Source organism: Hylobates moloch, unplaced genomic scaffold, assembly GCF_009828535.3.
Source record: "Hylobates moloch isolate HMO894 unplaced genomic scaffold, HMol_V3 SCAFFOLD_20, whole genome shotgun sequence".
Taxonomy (NCBI): Eukaryota; Metazoa; Chordata; class Mammalia; order Primates; family Hylobatidae; genus Hylobates; species Hylobates moloch.
Genome location: NW_026652295.1, coordinates 52,858,642 through 52,882,723, shown reverse-complemented (window position 1 = coordinate 52,882,723; position 24,082 = coordinate 52,858,642). Strand labels below are relative to the sequence as shown.

The 24,082-nt window shown below is 35.3% G+C and overlaps 1 protein-coding gene across 2 annotated transcripts in view; it reads right to left on the bottom strand.

Annotated features, from left to right (window-relative positions):
* Window positions 1–24,082, bottom strand: part of HCRTR2 (hypocretin receptor 2) — a 177,696-nt gene that overhangs the window by 29,337 nt on the left and 124,277 nt on the right. For both annotated transcript variants that reach the window (XM_032140861.2, XM_032140859.2), the window contains 2 exons: window positions 7,621–7,799; window positions 1,136–1,379 (listed from right to left, as the gene is read on the bottom strand). In XM_032140861.2, the coding sequence (XP_031996752.1) occupies window positions 1,136–1,379; window positions 7,621–7,799 (423 nt within the window). The remainder of the gene's footprint in view (window positions 1–1,135; window positions 1,380–7,620; window positions 7,800–24,082) is intronic.

The window sequence follows — 24,082 nt, the reverse complement described above, 5'->3', positions numbered from 1 at the left end:
TAATCCCAGCCTCTCTTAAATATTATCTTGCTGTAGATATATCCTGTAGTATACGCCTAATATATCAGTGATTGGCTTTTTTTCCTTTTGGTGTTCTAGTACAAACACCAAGGTAGGAAATAACAGAAATTCAAAGATTACAATATTTAAGAATATTATCCTTAATCAATCCCTGGTGTGCACTGCTTGTTTTGACACATCTTTCTAATAAAAAACAGTCTTAATGTATGAATTCTCTAAATATGAGCCATTTTAGTATGTTATCTAGAAGAGGTCAGATTTTTATATATATATATATTTCATGTGATATATTGGAATCAGTGCATGTTATGCTGACATGCAGGGTTATTTTAGTTTCTGTCATTTTTTCCTGTGCCCAGATTTGTGCTAGCACCAGGTGTTGATAGCAGTATTCTCACTGTTAAACAAAAATCTCAGACTGACTCTAAGAATTTCTAACCAAAGAAACATAAAGCCTTCAAGCCTGATTGTTTAAATTTCACATCATACATGTCAGATGGGAAACCAGATTGATTCATAATTAATATAATTCTTAAACTGGATAATAATTATGTGAGTAGCAAAACTCACCAACTGAATTTATTATGAATAGAGAAAACAAATTTGGATTATTTGACTTAGAGACCCACATGCTGACTCTGGCCATGTTCCCAGGACCATGTGATGCAGGACATGGTCTTAAAATGAAAAAATTCAGCTGTATTTGAAGCCCATTAGGGACCCTGACACTAGTCAACACAGTGTTGAACCATCTTATAAATCGTGGATCATTCCAGAATACATAATTGGATTTGTATTCCATATTGCTTTTTGTTTAAGGAGTTTAAGAAAAACTAAAATAACCAAATCTGAATTGTAGAATAATCTCCTTTCATTTCCTAGCTGAAAGATATGAAAATGAGAAAATAGTAGATAACATTTCCAAAGGATTCAGGTAGGTAGAGTTATTCTGTGAAATTGTTTTGAAATTCAAGTTGGCTTTCACGCTCTCGCAAAACTGTATTCACAAATGTCAATAAAATATATAAGCCCAGCTTTACAATGGCTACGCTAATCCAATTTTCAATTTGCTGCTGTAATATAAATGTCAGTTGACGGGCCATAAGGTACTTACCACCCCAGCGCTCATCACACACCGTAAAGAGGGTGGTTTTATTGGCTAAGCCCGGGAGCATGGTGCTGCACTCCATGACGATGGCCTGAGGAATCATTATAATGCAGGAGACAATCCAGATGATGACAATGCTGTTACGGGCCCGCTTTGCTGTGCTCTTAAACATCAAAGGGTGACAGATTGCATACCACCGATCCAAGGCGATACAGCTCAGTGTGAGGACAGACACAGACACCGACACGGTCTAGTGAAAAGAAAGATCATAGTAATAGAGAAGCAGCAGCTGTTAAAAGAATTACTCTTAATATATTTACTATATGAGAAAGGTAGTCACAACATATAAGCAAATTCAAAGTTGCCAAAGATAAACAATCCATGCAAGTGCTATTTAAAAAGAAATTATATCAAAAAATAAAATATTAGAAATATACTTTTAAATGTAAATTTATTGTTAAACATGAAAAGGTATGATGAAAACTTTGCAATCTTTTTTTATTCCAAATGTCTTAATTTATAATATGGCATTCTTTAAATAATTACTTTAATTATTTTGTCCTGTAACTTTTCGATTGATTGGAAGAAATCATACCCTCATATAGAAAATAAAACACATATGTTTAGTTCAAACTGGTAAAGCCTCACTTATAAAGAATGTCTTTCTTTTAAATTATCATATAGGAATTTGATTGAAATTATATTTAATTAACATTTTTAAATTATGGGTAGCTTATTTCATATTTTCAAATAATAAGCGCTATTTGTACATCACTGCATTTTCAACATGTAGCACCCAAGGAAAGTTACGAGTCATGTTAAAAGAGAATTCTGTATGTGGATCTCCTTATGACAGTTTGCTCACTGCTAGCCTAGTCAATGTGATTCCAAAAACTAGGTAAGTTCACCCAGTCAAAATTTTTATATAATTAGCAATGCGACAAATCATTCTTTAACTTGGCACTTTAAGGAAATAACAACAAAAAAAATGTTAAAAATGCCTATATCCACATGATTAGTTAATGTAATTATGTTCAATGTGCTCTCTTATACTGGATGAAATATTGATTCTGATATCACTCTCAGAATAACCTCTCCCTTTAAAAAGACTTTAGATTTCTTTTACATTTTTTTACAGATTGTTATTTATTTTCCTTTCAGCATGTATAAGGCAGTAAATTATTTGTTTAATTTGCTTATTTATCGTCTGTTTTCTCTATTGGAACAAAGCTCTATGGTAGGAGGGACTGCTTCTGTTTTTTTCACAACTGTGTCCCCTATATGTGATACAACGTTTGATGTCCATTATGCATTTAAGAAATATTTGTTTTTAACTTCTATTTTAATTTCAGGGGTACATGTGCAGGTTTGTTACATAGATAAATGTCTGTTATTGGTGTTTGTTGCACAGATTATTTCATCACCCAAGTATTAAGCCAAGTATCCACTGGTTATTTTTCCTGATCCTCTCCCTCCTCCCACTCTCTACCCTCTGAAAGGCCCCAGTGCATGTTGTTCTCCTTTATGTGTCCATGTGTTCTCATCATTTAGCTCCCACTTATAAATGAGAACATGTGGTATTTGGTTTTCTGTTCCTGCATTTGTTTGCTAAGGATAGTGGCCTCCAGCACCTTTCATGTTGCTGCAAAGGACATGATCTCATTCTTTTTTATGGCTGCATAGTATTCCATGATGTACATGTACCACATTATCTTTATCCAGTCTTATCATTGATGGGCATTTAGGTTGATTCCACGTTTTTGTTATTGCGAATAGTGCTGCAATGAACGTATACTTGCATGTGTCTTTAAAACAAATATTTGTTAATCCATTAATAGTGGTGAGCCTTAATTGAAGGCAGTAGATGTAGTCCAGTCATCTTCTTCTATTTTTCTGTCCTGGTAATATTGATCTCATAATATGTGGAAAGGGTAGATATCTCTGTCTTTTACATGAGACCTTTCTTGCTGATATGTTGATTATAGGTACAAATGAGTGAAAGAGATCTAAGATCCAGTGCGACAGTGCAGAAAGTCTCTGGGCTGTCAGGAGGATCTGTCTGTTCTCTCTCTCTGATCAGCTAGCTGCACACTATTGAGTCACTCACTTTACAGCTTTGGGCCTAATGTGTGTGTTGTGTGTTGTGTGTTGCGTGTGTGTGTGTGTGTGTGTGTGCTAAATGAAGGAAATCAACAGGATAAGATTCTCATCAAGTATGATTCTTTTGTTTCTCTATGGGAGAGGCAGAAGAGTATAGTCGGAATCAAGTCTGCAACCAGGTTTTCTGGGTATGAATCCCAGCTGACTTACGGAGTCATCTTAGGGAGATTATTTAACCTCTCCATTCCTCAGTTTTCTCATCTGTAAAATGTGGATGATTAACAGTACCTAACCATGGAATTGTATGGACAGTTAGTTGAGATGAACATGTCTATTCCAGGGCTGGCATGAAAGTGCTGTGTGTTTGCTATTACTTATGATTATAATAATAATAATGATGATGATACTGTTAGTTTTATCTTTCATTCTTGAGTCTGAAGTTCTATATTTTAATTGGAACAGATTGCTTTTCAGAGAAGAATATTCATAGAAATTACAAGTGAAAGCCTAACCTTTGCTAAATTATTGGAGGCTAATTTCATTTTAAGTGTAATTTTAAAGGGCTGGACTCTATGAGAATGGGCTTAAGTTGATTAGTGACGCCTGGAAATTTCTTAGTGCTACCTTAGGGTACCTTCAACTCTCTTTCTCAACCCAATCTCACCTTATTCTCTACAACCTCCATTCCTTCTCTGCAAATAAGTTAAGCACCTAGGGCCCCTCAATACCATTGCTAACCTGGGAATAGAAGTATGGTTGCATAAATTTGCACAGTCGCCTTTTCATAGCTTCTGGGCTAGAGATATATCAATCCTCTCCAGGAATTAGAAGTACAAAGTGTTCATCAAGGCTTAGTAATTTATAATCCATTAATTTAATCAACGTGGATAAATGGGATAGATGTAGCATGGTTCAAATATCAATGTCATTTCTAGTGTTTCCTAATGCCATTAGGTCATAATAATCAATTCATATCAGTTCACTTGAAAGACTTACATCCAGTACCAACAGTGACCCAGGGAGCACTGCCCTTCGTCACAGAAAAGGGAGGAATATGCTAGTGTGATTTATCTAACAGTAGAATGAACCAATCCATTGAATGAAGCCTTGACAATCAGTGTGTTAATATTCATTGTTTGAACTACTATATTTGCTTGTGCATTTGACACATTAATATACAATTATGTGTAATGTATAAGATTTTCTTGAGGTGACGTAAAATTGCATTTTATCATGAGTAATTATAAGTGAAAGTTTTGTTGTTGGTTTTAACTTCTAAGAGTTCACTTCTGGGTGTCTTTTTCATTTGGATTCTGATATTAGCTCAAGTCAGTCGAATAGTAAGTCATTTGAGAAATGAATCTAGTGTGGATTATGAATGTTGAGAATGAAGTGGAGTGAGATAATGGAACTTTCTTCTGCCTTCAAGTACTTGGCCTTTGACCTATACTATGGGCACCCTTCGCACAGGATAATGTTTGGGGATTTCCTTTAGTAGAGAAGTCCACTGTTTTATACTAGCAAATAGATATGGCAAAGGGATCTTAAAGATTCACTATAAGGAGAAATGAAAATTTTGCCAAATCACAGATTTGGATGATAGGCACTAATAGGTAGAAAGGTTGCAAAGTATGACTGAAAGAGAGGGAGCTTGTTTGACCACCCACTACCCACCTCCCACATCTCACTTGGCTTCTTTATTTTTCTGGCATTTTCTGTGTAGGGCATCTTATGCAGTTAAAAAAAATCACTCTGAAAAAGTAACCAATGCTCTTGTCATTGGTGGAAGAGAAGTGAAATACATAATTATTCAGCAAATAGCCGAATACATGTTAATGGTCTTGGAGTTATGCAATTATTAAAGATACAAAAGAGTCATTTTAATTATTCAGCTAAGCTTTATAAGATTTGTGAGACTTTTAAGATTTTTGTGCATTTGCCAATGCGTTATAGCATATCACTCATAAATCTAAAGGCTGTATTGTATTTAGAAGAAAAAGAACATATAAATTATAGCAAATTAACAAATGTCCAAATAATCTAAAACGCAACCAAATAACTTTAAAATGTGGCTGGTCGTGATGTAATGTGTTTTTAAATATTCAGTAAGACATAAATATCATATCAGGGATGTAAGTCATTAGTTTCAGAATGTCACAACTAGGGAGAAAAACTGCTCAAATTTAAATTATATGTTTATTGCCCATTGGCACTGTTCATCGCATTTGGGAACATTCCATGAAAAATGAGGCAATAAATATGAAGAATTTGGAGATACTAGCTTTACCCATGCACCAATCTCTTGGTGCATTTACACCTTTCCGTCAAGAAGTAATGTTGGATGGGGTAACAAATGGATCTAGTCTTTTGCATCATGTGGTTACCCAGTAGTTTTTTCCCTTGCTCTGTGGAGAAGAGGATCAGCTAAGGAATTGATTAGATTGGACACTGTGCGCAGAGAGGCAGACAGAATCCTTCCAGAGATGAGGATGTTCCTTGGACTGTAGGACTGGTTAAGTAGTTCTGCTGTGTGAAAGAGGACTGTCAGTGATTATAAGAGATACCCATGCTCTGCATCACTCACTGGTTAGGCTGCTTCCATTGTGTCCTCTAATGCAAATACTCACAGGAAATTCTGACATGCCTGCTCTGCAGAAAGCTATTGCTGTGCATTAGCACATGACTGCACCTGCCCTTATCACTTCACTTCCCACCAGGGAATCTTCTGGTTCGCAGAGAGAACACGAAATGTTACCAGTCAGTTGAAGATTCTGGGCAACTGCAGCCATCCCAAAATTAAGAGAATTCTCAAAATATTCTCCTGGGTAGTTATTGAAACCGAGAGAGGTAAAAGGCTTTCTGGAAGTACCACAGAGATAATGAAATATTAGAATTATCTGAAAGGTATCATTTTCCTAGTGCCTCTATGCAAACACCACCAGAGCCATTCATTTCTTACTAACTTTTCTTCTATGAGAATATTTTTCTCTAATGTCCCATGTACTATTTCTTCACACACAAAAAAATGTGCTCCTGTTCGTTTCATAATCCATTCATGATTTTCAGCAGGCTGACCCAAACTAGCTTTATAATTAAACATAATATATGCATGGAGCTTATAACTTCTATAGTATTTTCCACTTACTATTCTATAAACAATGTTTAACCTAAAAAATTTTTCACTTCGTTTTATAAGAGGTAATTGAGGAACTATTGAACTAAATATCTCTTTGCAACATTTCGTTCCAAAAGCCTAATCAGCGTAATGTCTAGTAATAGGCTATTTGTGCTCCCCTCCCTAATTTTTTGTTACTGGGAGCTTATTTTCTGTTTTTTTAAAATATTATAATCACCATCTGGGAGACTGCATGGAGTAACAACTGAGGGTGCAGGAAGGCTATGGGAAGACAAGTAGAGAGTGGTCACCATTTCACTTGCTGTCCAATTCCTAAGGGAAATCCATCCTGTAGGATGGATGTGTGAATGTGAACATCATCTTATGAATCTTTTGTTTCAAACATTTTAGAGCTATAATAACAATCAGAACACTAATCTCTGAAAGTATTCATTCTTAATTACTGAAATGGCAATTAAATAGAAAAAGAAGGTGTTTTCACTGTTAAGGAAAGAAAAACACCTAGTAATGATGATTCTGATGCTGATAATTGATGTTTATTGAGAACATACTGTTTTTATTAGATCATCATCTTCCAGAGGGTAATCGCTGCGCCAAGTTGTTTATATGAATTATCTAAGTAAATGGTCACAGCAACCATATGAGGTAGATCCCATTAAAATTATTCTTTTAAATAAGTGAATTACAACTATTTGGCTTGATAGCATAAAATGGCAGAACGTAGATTCCAAACCCGGTAGTTCGAATTAGAATCTACACTAAAACCTGTTGATGGCACTGATTTGACCAAGTAGGTCTTAATTCTTCAGTATAAAATAAAATCACTTGTGAAAACAAATATCCTCAATGATTTGGACTAGAAGATCATTAATTGGTTCAAGAGAAAGATCAGTTATTGGTTTGGGGAGATCACTAATTGGTTAAATCATTAATTGGTTCAAGGTTCTTATTTAACAATGGGGAAATTAGGAATCAAAAAAGTTTGTGCAAAATCAAATTTTGGAATCAAATTAGGAATCAAAAATGTTGTGCAAAAATGTTTGTGCAGCATCTAATGATGATTTGGCAGTTTGTTGCTTTATTTTTACCCAGAACTTAACTTATTTCTCCAGAAATTCTCAAGTATTATTTTCGTTCAGTTTGCCAATGCCTTAGGCAAATATATTTCTCAACTCACTAGTTAATTTACCGTAAGGGCCATCGCTATGGCTGAACATTTTTTTAGTAGCTTCAAAAAAGCATAAAAAACAATTACCTGTAGATAAGGAATCACTTTGCAAAGGGACTGTCCAAAAAACCAGGTCTCAGTGATATCCACGACCAGCGTGGCTGGAAGGCAGGTGATGGTCACGAGCACATCAGCCAGAGAAAGATTGACTATGAAGTAGTTGGTTACCGTCCTCATGTGGTGGTTCTTCCACACTGCCACACAAACTAATTTGAAAAGAAAAAGGAATAGTCACTCAACAAAGAAAATAGGTATTGGTGAAGAAACACTGTCAATATTTCTACAAAGTCCACAAATATGTATTTAAAAGGAAAAATAATTGAAGGCTGTGCCGTGTTTTCACTGAATCTGTCAATCTGTGTGAATGCTAAGTACATGCTTAAAATCAGTTCATTTACCTTGCATGACATTTCTCAATAAATCGTAAGGCTGTATTTATTTTTACTTGATTTTGAATTGCAAGTGCCAGACGTTTTAAAATGGTCTTTGATTCATCTTTCTATTCCCTCAGTACTCGATATGTAGTAGAGTCTCAAGAAACAGTTGCTGAGTTAAGATAAATTAAGAACTAACAATTTTTATTGAATTGTAGTGTTTGCCTCATCCATGACCTTGAACCATATCTGCTCCTGAACGCTGCATTTGGAACTTTTAACAAATAATTTTTTTAAGGTAAGAGCCAACAATTATTCAGCTCCTACCATTGCCAAACACTGAGCTAGATGGTTCATATACTTATGTTGTTTAAGGCTGACAACAATCTTACGGGACAATGATATTACCCACATTTTATAAAAGAGGAAGCTGAGACACAGGAAATTAACTCATGAAACTTGTCTGAGGACATATGGGCTCACAAAATATAAAACTACAGCTATAAGTTGGCTTTAGCTCCAATACTTGTGGTCTTTTCACCACATGGGTTGCCTTCTTTGGTGAAAATGAGAGTACTGTAATAAAGTACATAGAAGTTCCAGACACTCAATTTTATCTCCTTTCTATTACCTTGGGGCCTCTAAACGTCACCCTGCAATCAAACATATTTTTGAATACTTTCACAGCCAGCCTCTCTCATTGCCTTGTGGTATATCCCCAGTTCAAAATCTGTACTGTCTCATTCAGTTGCTCTTTACTGAAAGAACACCCAGTTCCTCCATTCTCTGTCTTCCCTCGGTCTGACCTATGTAAAAGTTACATAATCACTAGCTCTGGAATTATATAGGTGTACACACTACCATCACATTTATTCATGGGTTTGCTTCACTGAAAGTTACTGAATTTGTCTGGGGCATCACAAACCTGTCAGAGCTGGCACCCATGCACCCAAATAATTCAGAGATTAGTATCTTTATATAGTGAATAAATAAAACCTAATTTTGTTAAATTTGAATCACTGAATGAGGATTTCTTTTGACAATTATGTGACATTTATTAATAGTTTCATAAGCTGGAAAACGTTCTTACTAGTTCCTGAAGCTGAAATTGGCTGTCAGCTACCAACAGATGTCAATTTAACAAGATACCTGGATTTCAGAGGATTTAATTTTGAAAACTCCACATCACCCTCTAACTCTCAGGTGATAATATCCAAAACTCAGGTGAACCTTAATCAGGGTAACTGTAGTCTGTATTATTTGAAAATGATGCCATCGAGTGATTTATTTTCTATAAACACTTGAAACACACACACACACACACGTATTCACACACACACAAACCCATCCTAGCAGTTGGCAAACACATTATCACAGTTTATGAGAAAATTGGCAAAAATATTATATTTCTGGTACTTGGTCAACAAATTTCCAAATAGTACAATATTGGATCTAGAAAAATGCACAGAACTTTTAGAAAACATGCAATTATTTATAATCTTTTAACTCTGTATTTTGGACACGAGGAATGGCACTGGTGGGAAGACTTAATGCATTGTATCTAGACAATCTAGACAACAGTAGAGCAAATATATGTTCAAAAGCACTTCTTTCTTTAGTCATTACTATGTGCTGTGCCTTGTTCTAAGCATTTTTTAAATTATTAACTAGTGTCATCATAATAACACTATGAAGTGAATAGTATTACTATCTCTGTTTAACAGGTGGGAAAATAAGGAGAGAGAAGTTAAGGGGCCTACCTAAGAAAAATTAAGTACTAGAGTAAGTAAAAGCAAAACTAAGTACTAGATCTTGAATTTAAGTGTCATCCACCAAGCTATATCATCCATATATCCTCTTGATTGAAGCAGAAAATGAAAAGGAAGCCACCAACCTCTATTTGACAGGGCTTTAAGATAGGATCATATAATTTTTTCACTTGGTGATTATTCAGTCTAACCTTCCTTCTGAGGCGTGAATAATCACCTCTGCACCATCTCTGATTCATCCTGCTTGAACATTTATAATACTAGGTAATTTAAAACCTGCTGGAGCCCTTGAGTTCATTTTGTAGTGGCTTTAATTACTAGCAAGTTCTTGTTCATGTTCTGTTTTCCCTTCATTTCTGCTTACTAGATCCTAATTATTTCTTGGAACTGAACGAATAAACTTTACCTATTTATGTATATTGTATTTGTTTTCTAGGGCTGCTGTAACAAACTACCATAAGCCTGGTGTCTTAAAACAATACAAACTTATTGTCTCACAGTGCTGGAGCTAGAAGTCTCAAATCGAGGTGTCAGCAGGGCTATCCTCTCTCTGAAAGCTGTAGTAAAATTCTTCTTAGTCTCTTCCTATTTTCTTGTGATTTTCAGGCAATCTTTGGTGCTCTTTGGCTTGCAGCAGTATAACTCCAATTTCTGCCTTTGTCAGTGCATGACATTCTACTGTGTTTCTATCTTCACATGGCCATCATCTTATAAGGATCCCAGTCATATTGGATTAAAGGCCCACCCTACTGCAATATGACTTTACGATATCAAATTACATCTGCAATGACCCCATTTCCAAATAAGGTCACATTCTGAGTAATGATCATTAGGACTTAATCATATCCTTTTGGAGAAACACAATTCAAATTACAAAGGCATTCATTCAAGTATTTAACAACCACAGCTATGCCCACTTCCCTAGCCTATGCTTCTCCAGCCTAAAGATAATCAGAATCCATCATGTGAAACTCATGGGTTTTTCATTCCCCATCACCCTGGTTATTTTATTCTGAACACACTTCAGATTATCAGTAATAGCTCTAAGTGAGCTATCCATAACTGCAATCATTTCTCCAGGTGCAATCTACTCAGAGCAGCAATGAGAAGGATGATTGATTTGGTGACTGTCAGTCTATTAAGACAGTTTGAGATCTTGTAAGCTTTTTTAAAAGTATGCCAAGGCACACTTTTGGGGGAAGTTTATCTATCTATCTATCATCTATATCTATCTATCTATCTATCTATCTATCTATCTATCTATCTATCTATCTATCATCTATCATCTATATCTTCCTATGTATTCTATGTGTATATATGTATATATACATGTATGTATTCCTGTGTGTGTGTGTATATATATAGTACATAGTTTATATATATGTTTGTGTGTGTATATATATATTATATATATAATATATATATACACACATCGGTTCTCTTGTGTAGATGCTAGGATATTTACCTTTCAATGCTAAGAAGAAATAAAATGAAAAAAAATATTTATAAAGAAAGCTACTGGGACAACTGGATACATTAGAATTTTGAGTTTGTGTTAGATAATATTACTGTGCCATTTAAACATATCTTAAGTATGGTTTTCACATTATGTCCATTCAAATATTTAAAGACTGTGGCTATGCCCAAATAGTCAAATGAATCTTAAGCAAAATGAACAAAGCTGTAGGTATCATATTAACTGACTTCAAATTATGCTGTAAGGCTATAATAACCAAAACAGCAGGATACTATTAATAGTATAAAAATAGACATATAGATCAATAGAACATAATAGAAAACCCAGAAATAAAGCCACATACCTACAGGCAATTTATTTTCAACAAAGTCAACAAAAAGAGACACTGGGGAAGGACATCTTACTCAATAAATGGTGCTGGGAAAATTGGATTAGCCATATGCGGAAGAACAAAACTAAATCCATATCTCTCACCACATACAAATAGCAACTGAAGATGGATTAAAGACTTAAATGTAAGACCCAAAACTCTAGAAACCCTGGAAGAAAACCTAGTATCTGTCTTTAAATGGACTATTCAGAATTACATATATATCTACAACTGCACATCCTCTAAATTTGTGTTACACAAACATTTATTTGTTTATTCAGTAACCCACTCACCCATGCAAGGTTCTAAAAGTACAAAGTAAACATCACCTTCTCCTGAGAGCACATTGAATTTATACAACTTAAACTTATCACTGGACTTTATGCTTCTCTGAAGTATAATAAGCTTCCATTTTCTCCCATTAATTATGCCTGAAATCTCCAAAATATCTCTTTCACCTATTATATTCTTTATATTCCTATTGAAAATACCCAATGTCAGATTGTTGTAACCATTAGCTAGAGTATTGCAGTGACGTCCTAATAGTTTCCCCATGCATTGTGCCTGTCTGTACTCCTATACATTTTATCCACTATTGTCATTAATGGATAAATGTCACAAAATAATAAAATAAATGTCATAAAATGGATAAAATCCATTAATTCCTTTAATGGATAAAATATATAGGAGTACAGACAAGCACAATGTCTTGTTGTATTAACTCTTCCATTTCAATGAGAGCTCTGTTTTCTCCTGGACAGTACAAAATTCTCAGATGGACAATAGTAACTGGGTTTCTGTTGAATTTTTACCCTTTATCCCTTATAATGTTTCCCGTAAAATACACAGAGCATCAGAGTGAATCTGATATTTCACTGTGTATCAAACATATTCCATGCCCAGACCATCACTCATGCCATTCCTCTGTCTGGGAATGGTTGATACTCCATTTCAATAGCTTTTTAACTAATTAAATAGTACCCAAAACTATCCAAAATCAACTGATCAACCAACCAAATAAAAAACTTTCTGCTTCACAAAATATCTTTTAATTAGCCTAAATTAACATGGCTTCTTTATTCTTTGATACCCAATCACATGTTGTACCCTTCATGGCCATGAATTGCATTATAAAATTATTGTGGATCATTATGGATTTCTTTTGTATTTTTTCTTCTCTCTCTACTGGCACAAAGGCTCTTTATCATTATGAGCTGCTTTTTCTCTTTCCCTTACTTTGCTAAGTTTCTGCTGCTTTTCTCCCAACAAAAATACTACCTATAATATACTCTGCAGTAACTATGTATGGAATTGATTTGCTCATAAACTTAGAGTATGTTGCTGCCATTGGTATGGTATATTTTCCCATGAGCAAATTCTTTAAAAGGAGAAAAAAGGCCCAAAGGCTAAACAGAGAATTTACTTTCTTCATTTCTTTTGAGTGAAATCTGAGAGCTCACAGAGAACTTAGTTGTTTGTCAATATTCTCTTAGACATAAAGTAGGCTATGGTTCTCAATTCGCCATGTACTGTCCTCTGATGAACTTTGGTAAATCCCAGGACCTGAACTTGATACCACATTTTAAATTAGTTCTGTGAATAACCATTAAACGCCAATATTAAAGTCAATTTATGGTTAGTCTGTAGTTAAAAGCCTGCCTTCATTAACCAGGAGTGAGGAATAATTGAGCATATGAGGGGGAAAGAAGATAGCAGAAGGCAAGAATGCAGATTCAGTGAATTCTTGAATTCCACCTCTAACATGGACTTTATTGAAATAGTATTTTTGAAATGCAGAGGTGCCAAGAAGATACCAATTCTTTTTTTCCTTTATCTTTCAGACTATCATTTGTCTTACCAGCTCTTTCTCTGAAATAATCTGATGATATACAGCTCCTGCACATTCTCCGTAAGACATGGAAAGTGGCTCAAGCTGCATGAAAACCTCTGCAGCCATGATGTAAAGGAGGATATCTTTATAAAATATGTTAAATAATATTCAGATATAGTCTTTATGATTTATTTTCCTGTTATTTTATGGGCTAAAGACTAAACTGATTTTCAAATGAGAAAATAATACAATATTTTTAAAACGGCCTTTGCCATTATTTCACTTATAATAAACTAGCTTTTGTTTTAGTATCTTACAGATTGTATATGAGCAAAATTACATTCCAAACCAATACTTGCACTTAGACAAATGTAAACTAAGGTGATATGCTGGTGCTAAGACTTGATTAAGAACATGTAAACTGCATATGTAGGATTGCATCTCTTATTAAACATATACTTGGGCCTTGAAATGTCAACTAATAATTGACTATAAAATTTATGATATTGTGATGTGATTGGACATGGTACATAATTAGTGGACCACTGAGTGTCTCAAAAGGACCTGTACTAAATATATCAATTTTATTTTAAGGATTTGCTTATTTATTTAGTTTTGGTTATATTAAAATAAGGTAAAAACAGAAAGGGACAATGATTACATGATTCCACTTATATGAGGTACTCAGAGCAATCAAATCAGACAGATAGAAAGTAGATTCTTTTTCCCCAGGGGCTAGGAGAAGAGGGGAAGGAGACATTATTGTTCCATGAGTAAAGAGTTTCAGTTTTAAAGAATTTTAAATGTTCTGGAGGTGGATGGTGACGATGGTTGCACTATAAGGTGAATATACTTAATGTCATTGAACTATACACTTAAAACTGATTAGGTTGTTGAATTGTATCTTGTGTATATTTTACCACAATTTTAAAAATCAGTTGCTGACTAGGAGTGGTGGCTCAAGCCTGTAATCCCAGCACTTTGGGAGGCCGAGGTGGGTGGATCCCCTGAGATCAGGAGTTCGAGGCCAGACTGGCTAACATGGTAAAATCCTGTCTCTACTAAAAAATACAAAAATTAGCCGGGCTTGGTGGCGGGAGCCTGTAATCCCAGCTACTCAGGAGGCTGAGGCAGGAGAATCGCTCGAACCCGGGAGGTGGAGGCTGCAGCGAGCTGAGACTGCACCACTGCACTCCAGCCTGGGCGACAGAGTGAGGCTTTCTCTCAAAAAAAAAAAAAAAAAGAAATTAGTTGCCATGATAAGACAGACTACAAAATGTGAAATACACTTTGAATTACTAATGATGTCCCTCAAAAACCTTCAATACAGAATGAAAATGCCCAGAGATAATCTTAATGACTCATTTTATAAATATGGTATTTTTTAAAAGATTGAAAGAAAACACGATTTTTCCAAAAACCTTAGTTCCAATATATCAATGTAATGTTAATCACAGCAACTGTGATTTTTATATGCAATTCAAATTATTTTTGAAACAAACTATTATTTGCAGTAAGTTGTGATATTTCAGTTTAGATATCATCTTAATAAAACACTTCGTGATTTCTTGGTTGTTTAATTTACATATAAGTACATAAATAGCATAACAATTTCTTGATTGTTATTTGTTAGATTATACACATAAAAAATTTATCAGGAAACAACTTGGAAAAACAAACTGTAGTTCCACAATTTGCCACAAAGTGTCAGGGAAAGCATTTGAACCTGCTTCCATCGTCACTTCCGGAATGAGTTTTAAGCGTTAAATTCATTGTAATATGTTTTATAATGTAGAACTGAGTATATTTGTTTGAAGTCAGATTTTCTAGATAGAAAATAATGTTTAAAGACGGATAAAATGTCCAACACCTTCTCAATTAAATATAAATAAGGGAACGTGAAATAAAACAACATTTCTAAATGAAAAAGAAAAAAACGCAACTGAATACATAGGGAAGAAAGCCTATATTTAACTCCCATTTTCAAAAAACCTACCTTAAAACAGGTCATGGAATGCAGTCATCCAAAATCATTACAGTGTCCAGACTTAAGAAGCTGGGAAGCTGACCAGGAGTATTATCTTAAAAAGGCGAAACAAACTCTCCGCCAAATCCTGAGGCATTTTTCTTTTTCTTGTTTTCACTCCATCCCACTGCTATGGCATTGGCCCTCCTTTCTATTGCTAGTTTTACTCCCTTGTCTTCCTGGGCCAATATGCCTGTCTCAGTCTCCCATTATCCCACCTACACACCTTGGCAAAGTTGTCCCTAAATCTCCGTCTCAGAAGAACTACATGCAAACGTGCCACTTCCTTTTTTACAACGCTGACGGATGGAGGACTTTTAAGAAGTGCATCTGTGTTGTGAAATGTGCCACCCAAATGGTTATCTAATATGAATATAAATAAAACTCTTTTTTTTTTTTTTTTTTTGAGACGGAGTCTCGCTCTTTCGTCCGGGCCGAACTGCAGTGGCGCGATCTCGGCTCACTGCAAGCTCCGCTCCCGGGTTCACACCATTCTCCTGCCTCAGCCTCCTGCGTAGCTGGGACTACAGGCGCCCGCCACCACGCTCGGCTAATTTTTTTTGTATTTTTAGTAGAGACGACGTTTCACCGTGTTAGCCAAGATGGTCTCGATCTGTGACCTCGTGATCCGCCCGCCTCAGCCTCCCAAAGCGCTGAGATTAAATAAAACTTTAAAACTATTTACTGGCCGGGCACGGTGGCTCACACCTGTAATCCCAGCACTTTGGGAGAACGAGGCGGGTGGATCAACTGAGGTCAGGAGTTCAAGACCGGCCTGGCCAACATGGCGAAACCCCATCTCTACAAAAATACAAAAATTAGCTGGGCATGGTGGTGTGGACCTGTAGTCCCAGCTACTCCGGAGGCTAAGGCGGGAGAATCGCTTGAACCCAGGAGGCGGGGGTTGCAGTGAGCCGAGATGGCGCCACTGTGCTCCAGCCTGGGCGACAGAGTGAGACTCCGTCTCAAAAAAAAAAAAAAAAAAAAACAAAAAAACCAATTTACCACATATGCACAAACAGCAATATATCTTAAATGTATTTTGGTTTTTATTTCCTCAAGAAAAGAAAATATAAAAGTCTCTAATTAGACAAATATTTTCTCATTGCCACTTGCTCATTATGTTAATGTTGACAAAAGCTCTCACTTTTGTCAACCAATGGTGCCTCTGTAGTGTTGATAACCGTTAGGTACAGTGGGGAATAATTAATACATCACAATAATTTGTCTTGAAAGGGATTTAGAAAGAGTATCGTCACACACACAAATGTGCAGGGAGAAAATGCATAGAGGAATGCTATACCACTGAATCCTGTGATTATCTCTACAGAAATCAAATCCATAAACAAATTCTTCAGACAGGAAAAATACAGTGAAGAAAGTGGGAAAATAGGCTTGACTTATCAGCTGTCTCTGAGTGGCATGATTTCTCCCAGGGAGGGGCTCAACCACAAATTGGCACCAAGCCTTCTGGCACCAAGAGCTGCCAGAGAACAAAACAGCAATGTTATTAATAGATCTTCACAGGCCTTTAAGGCTGGCCTGAGGGGAAGGTTAGGAAGACGGAAGGTTCCATAGTCTTAGTGTCTGTAGTTCTATTAATGGCTATACCTGGTAGTTACAGTTTCACTTCAGGAAAACTTGTTTTGGAGGAAATGACAACCTTTTGGTTACCCACAACTTTTTACACTTTGTAGATAAGTCATTACAAGTCCCCGTTCCCAGTGTGATGTCTTAGAAATGCATCTGGATTTTGATCCTGTTCTCAGAGCTCTACAGGGCCATAAAGTCAGTCCTTCTCTTTGACCCTTTTGCATTAATTAACATACACAAGCAACCAATCCGATCCTCCCCAAGACATTTGACTTCTGTTCACCTTACTACCTGCAATTAACTTATTTTGGGGGTCTTTTCTGTAGAAATGCTTTTCTCTTTCACCACGTATCTGTCTTTAATCCACTTGTCTTTTGTTCTTTCATTATCTTTCTTTAGTTGTTCTTACTGACTCTCACAACTTTATGTCTCATCTATAGAAGACCAACTCAATATTATAATTCAAAGTTATACATCTAGTTCTTGGCTCTCTCTCCTACTTTGCATACCAGAATCTCTGACTACAACTGTTTTCGTCTTATAGATGTTCTATCTTTCTATCAAACTCAAAGTATGAATCATAAAATGTGTGTAAGCATGTGTGTGTGTTTGTGTGTGTGTATTCAGTTAAAACATTTGGATATTGTCCTGCAGACTGTGGAGAATTGGAAAATTACAAAATTACTAAATGATTTTAAGCAACAGAATGGCAATATCCTGCTACTATTTTTCAAAGATTACTTAGGGGGAATATGTGGAAAATATATGTCTTTATGTTGGAAGCAGGGAGATTAATATTGACAGTTTCAAAATTCCAAGGAAGCAAGTTGGTAATCAAAACATGGAAAAAGGTGAATGCCAAAAATAATAATGAGGTTGAAATATCAGGCCTTAGTGAGGGATTAGATATGAGGATGACAGAGTAAGGAGAACTGAGGATGATTAGCAGGTATATTGCTTGACAGCTGGGGATGCTCACTGAGCTAGGGGATAAAGGATAATGAAGTAGCTTTGTTTGGAAGAGTAGATAGAAGATGAGAAATTCGCCGGGCGCGGTGGCTCACGCTTGTAATCCCAGCACTTTGAGAGGCCGAGGCGGGCGGATCACGAGGTCAGGAGATCAAGACCACGGTGAAACCCCGTCTCTACTAAAAAATACAAAAAAATTAGCCGGGCGCGGTGGCGGGCGCCTGTAGTCCCAGCTACTCGGAGAGGCTGAGGCAGGAGAATGGCGTGAACCCGGGAGGCGGAGCTTGCAGTGAGCCGAGATTGCGCCACTGCACTCCAGCCTGGGCGACAGAGCGAGACTTCGTCTCAAAAAAAAAAGAAGATGAGAAATTCAACTTTGTATATGTAATTTTGAAGCACCTGTGAGTTATCCTAGTGTCAATATCCAGTTGGCATTTAGATTTATGGTTCTATACTTCAGGGGATATAATTTCTTTACATGTAAATATTTGGGATTCATCAGAATAGAAATTGTGATTAAAGCCTGTGGAGTGGATAAGATCAACCAGTGACAGAATTAGAGTAAGAAGGGAAGAACCTAAATCCTCTCCAGAAAACCGTGCAGTTTCAACTACATATTCCTGGTTGGGAATATCCAGAAAGTGCCATTTGTTCTCTGAAGTACTAAATATTGTAGTACAAAAGTATACATTTGTTTTACTATTACAAAATAATTTCTATTTCTGGTAATGTCAGATAAGCTTACTGCAGAACAAACTTCCCACCTAAAACAACCAGAAGTGTTACACATTTATTTAAGACATTGGAAAGCTACTAAGGCAGAAGGGACATCAAAGGCCAATATCCTGGAGAAAATGCAAGGGGGAGATGCTCTGGCATTTAGCACCTCTTTTCTTCTCAAAGTTTTTGGCAATTTGCAAACACTAGCTAAAAACAGGAGAAGAGAAACAGAGAACAAAGCTGATAATATGAGATGCTGAGCAGGAAATTTAGTAGTCTAATCAAAAGTAAGATGATAATTGGAATTCAAGGCCTGTCAAGTAGGTAAACAACCATGGCTTTCAGCTGTAACTCCAAGTTATGAACTCTAATAGGGATAAACCTGAAGTAGACAAGCTCTCCTAAAGAATGAAGCCCAGCTTCCAATGCCTCCAGTGACTGACAGGATATGGTTTTCTGTCCCAACACTAGCTGCTGGCCAAAGCAAAAGCAAATTCTCTATGAAAGAAGATAATATTATCTAGAACATCAAATAATTTCTACAATTTTTCATAAAATATTTCAGAAATTTTAAAATGATTGAATCAATAACGTCAAGAAATTAGATATATTATAAAAAATAGAAAAATAGTCCAAGAAAATTATAGAACTTAAAAATATGTGAACTGGAAACACAACAAATAGATTTAACAGAAAAAAAGATTACATAGAACCATCTAATAGGAATATACAAACTAATAGAAAACATCCAAGCTAAAGAACAGAGAGGAGAAAAGGAAACTGCAGAAGAATGTGCATAACACATGGTGAAAATGCTATTATACATGTGATTGGATTCTCAATATGTGTGTATAGAAGTAGCATGAGGCAAAAGGAATCTTTAAAAAGATATTGGCAAGGCAAATATTTTATCTAAGAATTTTTCAAAACTAATTAAAGGTATATATTTATAGATATAAGAAGTGCTATAAATTTCAACCAGGATACATGTAAGAGAAAATCACACCCACTTATATTATCATAAAACTGCTGAAAAACCAGTGACAAAAGGAAAAATCTTAAAGCAGGAAGAAAAAAATGCATCACCTCCAAGTTGTCATATTGGGATTGACAGCTAAATTCTCAAAAGTTAATATCTACAAATATTTAACTAATTCACATAAATAGTCTTTCCTTCAGTGATCAGGAGTAAGTGCACAAAGTCTTCTATGGTAATTTCTATTTAGCATTGTGCTGGAGCAGGGGTAATAAAGCAATAAAAATAAATAAAATAATGAAGTTTGGAAAGGATTAAATAAAACTTATCATTATCCACAGAGGTCATACTTATTAAGTGTGAAAGAATCTCCAGATAAACTACTAATCTTTTTTTTTTTTTTTTTTTTTTGAGACGGAGTCTTGCTCTGTCACCCAGGCTGGAGTGCAGTGGCGCAATCTCGGCTCACTGCAAGCTCCACCTCCCGGGGTTCACGCCATTCTCCTGCCTCAGCCTCTCCGAGTAGCTGGGACTACAGGCGCCCGCCACCACGCCCGGCTAATTTTTTTTTTTTTTGTATTTTTAGTAGAGACGGGGTTTCACCGTGGTCTTGATCTCCTGACCTCATGATCCGCCTACTAATCTTAATAAATACTTCTGTAACACTTGCTGAATATAAAACAATATATAACATAAGAGCTATGTGAAATTGATATATAAAATATAACGTATATATGCAAAATCAATCATGTTTCTATTAAATAAAAACAACTGGAAAATGCAATTTAAATAGATGATACTATTGAAAATAGAATAATAAATGTTCAACATCTAGGAAAAAATTAATGAGAAACACATGATTTCTACACTGTAAAATATGAGGAATATGAAAAATAACTTAAATGGATAGGGGGATATACCATACTCATGGAATAGAAGAATAAGTATTGTAAGGCTGTGAGTTTTCTCTAAAATTGATATATGGATTCAATGCATTCCAAATTAAAATGCTAGCTTTCTTTTGGTAAAGACTGGCAAGCTGATTCCAAAATTTATATAAAAATACAACGGGCCAAAATTAGTCAGTATTATATTATGGAAAAACAAATTTGAAGGATTTACATTAGCTACCAAACATTAATACAAAATGTCAGTAAACAAAACAGTATAGTACTGGTACAAGGATATAAATGTAGATCAAGGGAATAGAATAAAAATTGAGATCCAAAACAAAAACAAAACAAACAAAAATAGTTGAGATCCACACCTAGGTATATAAGGACTCTTGACATATGACAAAAGTGCCATGTACTGCATTATCAAAGAAGTATCTTTTCTACAAATGATACTGAATAAATTGATATCTACATAGAAAAAATAAAAATTTGATTTCTACATCATATACAAACATATACAAACATAAATTCCAGGTTACTTATAGATCTAAATTTGACAGTTAAAAAAATAAAATTCCCATTGATAAGATGATGGGGTAGATAAGCATTTCTTAAGCAGATTTCCTCAAATATATTAAACATAAAGGACATATTTGAAAAATTAAACAAACCTAAAATTAGGGTATATCAAAAGAGGACAAAAATATATGCCAAAGAGAGAGAAGTTATTTACAACACATTTATTTGAAGAAAACAATTTATAGGATTATCTCTTGTGGTTAATGGGCTTTGTTGTTGCCACTGCTGTTGTTGCTTTTCAGATATTTTTATTGAAGTATCACACATGTATAAAAATGTACAAACCATCATGTATCACTGGACAAATTACAGCAAAGTGTACATACCCTTGTAACTACTATTCAGACTGAGAAGTACAATATGACCGGCACCCCAGAAGCTCTCTTCGTATTTCCTCTCCAACAACATCCCCCCTGCCAACAAAAGGAGATCCATATACTGATTTATAATACCATAGATTAACTGTTACCTGCTTTTAACTTTATCTACGTGGAATCAAAATTTATGTGTTATTTTGTGTCTAACTTCTTTCACTTATGATTACATTTGTAAGATCTAGGTTGTATGTTTAGTAGTAATTTCATCATTTTCATTCCAGTGTGTGGTTATATTATCACTGAAATACTCTACAATTGATGGAAATTTTGGTTCATTCTAATTCAGGGCTATTGTAAACAGGGCTGTTAGTAACATTCTTATGTACGTCTTCTGACACATATGTGTAGATTTCTGTTAGTTATCTATCTAACAGTGGAATTGCTATCATAGAGTATGCATATGATCACCATTACTACATAACTGCCATTAAGTTTTCTAAAGTGCTTGTTGCAGTACTAGTTTTTACACTTACCAGCTGGTATGAGTGTCCCAGCTGTCTGCATTTTTGCCAACATTTGGTACTACCTGGTTTTTTCCATTTTTTTAATTAGATATTCTGGTGTACCCATATTATACATTTGTTGCCAATTAGAAAATGGAGTTGAACATTACTCTCTAGGGCTTTCATTATCTTACAGAAGTTTTATCCACATTTATGGGGCAATTTCATGCCTTCTTTAGGATGTGATCTTTTTCAGAATTAATAAACTTGATTTAAATCTGGACTCATTTTAACACTAGGTAATCCTCAAATTAATCTAGTCATTTCTCCCCTCTCTTCTTATAGTATTTTATAATCTTCTTTTAACTATCTACTATAGATAGCCTATTTTTCCTTAAATTGTATGTGTCATTTTACAAAACCAATCTTTTACTTTTTTTTCTGTAAGTCAGGTGTTCCATTCTAAACATAGTAGATTCTCGATGGTTGCTGAGTGACTGACATTGATTGTATAAAATTTACATGACCCAGGTTTTATTTTTTGACATTAGAGAATCTGTCATTAATATCTGATCCTGGAGAGAAGAAAATAACTCAATATAGGTAAAGCAGCATAGCGCCTGTTTCTACTTTGGCACCTTATATAATTTTGCTCTCATAAATTCCTGAAATAGTATCTGAGAGTGTCTTAGATGAAGGCTGAAAACAACAGAATGACCTTTTAGATAACAGGATGGACCACATTAAATGAATTTGCACCTAATCTAGAGACTGATGGCAAACCTTTCTGTGATGGTGTAGGTACAAAATGGTGTAGATAAAAAATCTAGGTCTCTGCTACAAACCACACTGATTTATATTTTATAGTAATGAAAACATACATGGATTTGCAAATTATTATAACATGTTTAACTTACTAAATAATATTAAATCATGTTTTACTTCCTATTTTTGAATATAGTTTCAATAATTGAGTAAATAAAGCAAAGACTATTTGCATATTCCCCAAATATTACTGATTTTAGGCTTGTCCAGACTTTATTTATTTATTTATTCGTTATTCTTTAGAGACAGGGTCTTGCTCTTTTGCCCAGGCTAGAGTGCAGTGGCACGATCCTCCCTCATTGTAACCTCATCTCTGTACTCAAGTAATCCTTCCACCTCAGCTTCCCAAGTAGCTACAACTATAGGTGTGCACCACCATGCCTGGCTAGTGTTATTTTATTTTATTTTTTGTAAAGATGGGGTCTTGCCATTTTGTCCAGGCTGGTCTCAAACTCCTGGGCTCAAGTTCCTTCTTGCCTCAGAGTTTTTGACATTCAAATGAAATTTGATAATAATGTACAATGACCCCTTTTAAAAACCAGCTTTGGCCATGCGCGGTGGCTCATGCCTGTAATCCCAGCACTTTGGGAGGCCGAGGTGGGTGGATCACCTGAGGTCAGGAGTTTGAGACCAGCCTGGCCAACATAGCAAAACCCCATCTTTACTAAAAAATACAAAAAATTAGCTGAGTGTGGTGGTGGGCGCCTGTAATCCCAGCCACTCGGGATGCTGAGGCAGGAGAATCACTAGAATCTGAGAGGTGGAGATTGCAGTGAGCTGAGATCGCACCATTGCACTCCAGCACTAGCAACAGAGCAAGACTCCATCCAAAAAAAAAAAAAAAAAAAAGCAGCTTTATTCATTTTTCAAAAATCCATTTTTTGTCTGTCACTTTTCTTTTAAAATGTACCTCACTTTTCTTGAATCATCAGACATTCATTTCTTCAAATTACTGTTAAGAATCTAGAATTGTGTAAAAATATTTTCTTCTGAAATAAAAAAGCCTAATCTTTAAAATCATTCTCTTTGAAGTCAGATAATATAGAGGTAAAGTTTATGCACTTCAGAGTTAAAAATCTATTTCAGACTTCATCTTCAATATCTTGTTTAGTCAAGTTATTTAGCATCTCTGTGCTTTACTTTTGACATGTATAAGATTGAGATACTTGTACCTATTTTATAGGACTGTTTTAATGGACATAAAAACAGTTTTCACAAAGCTTGGAACATAATGGATGATACATGTTCACTAAAAATTATATAT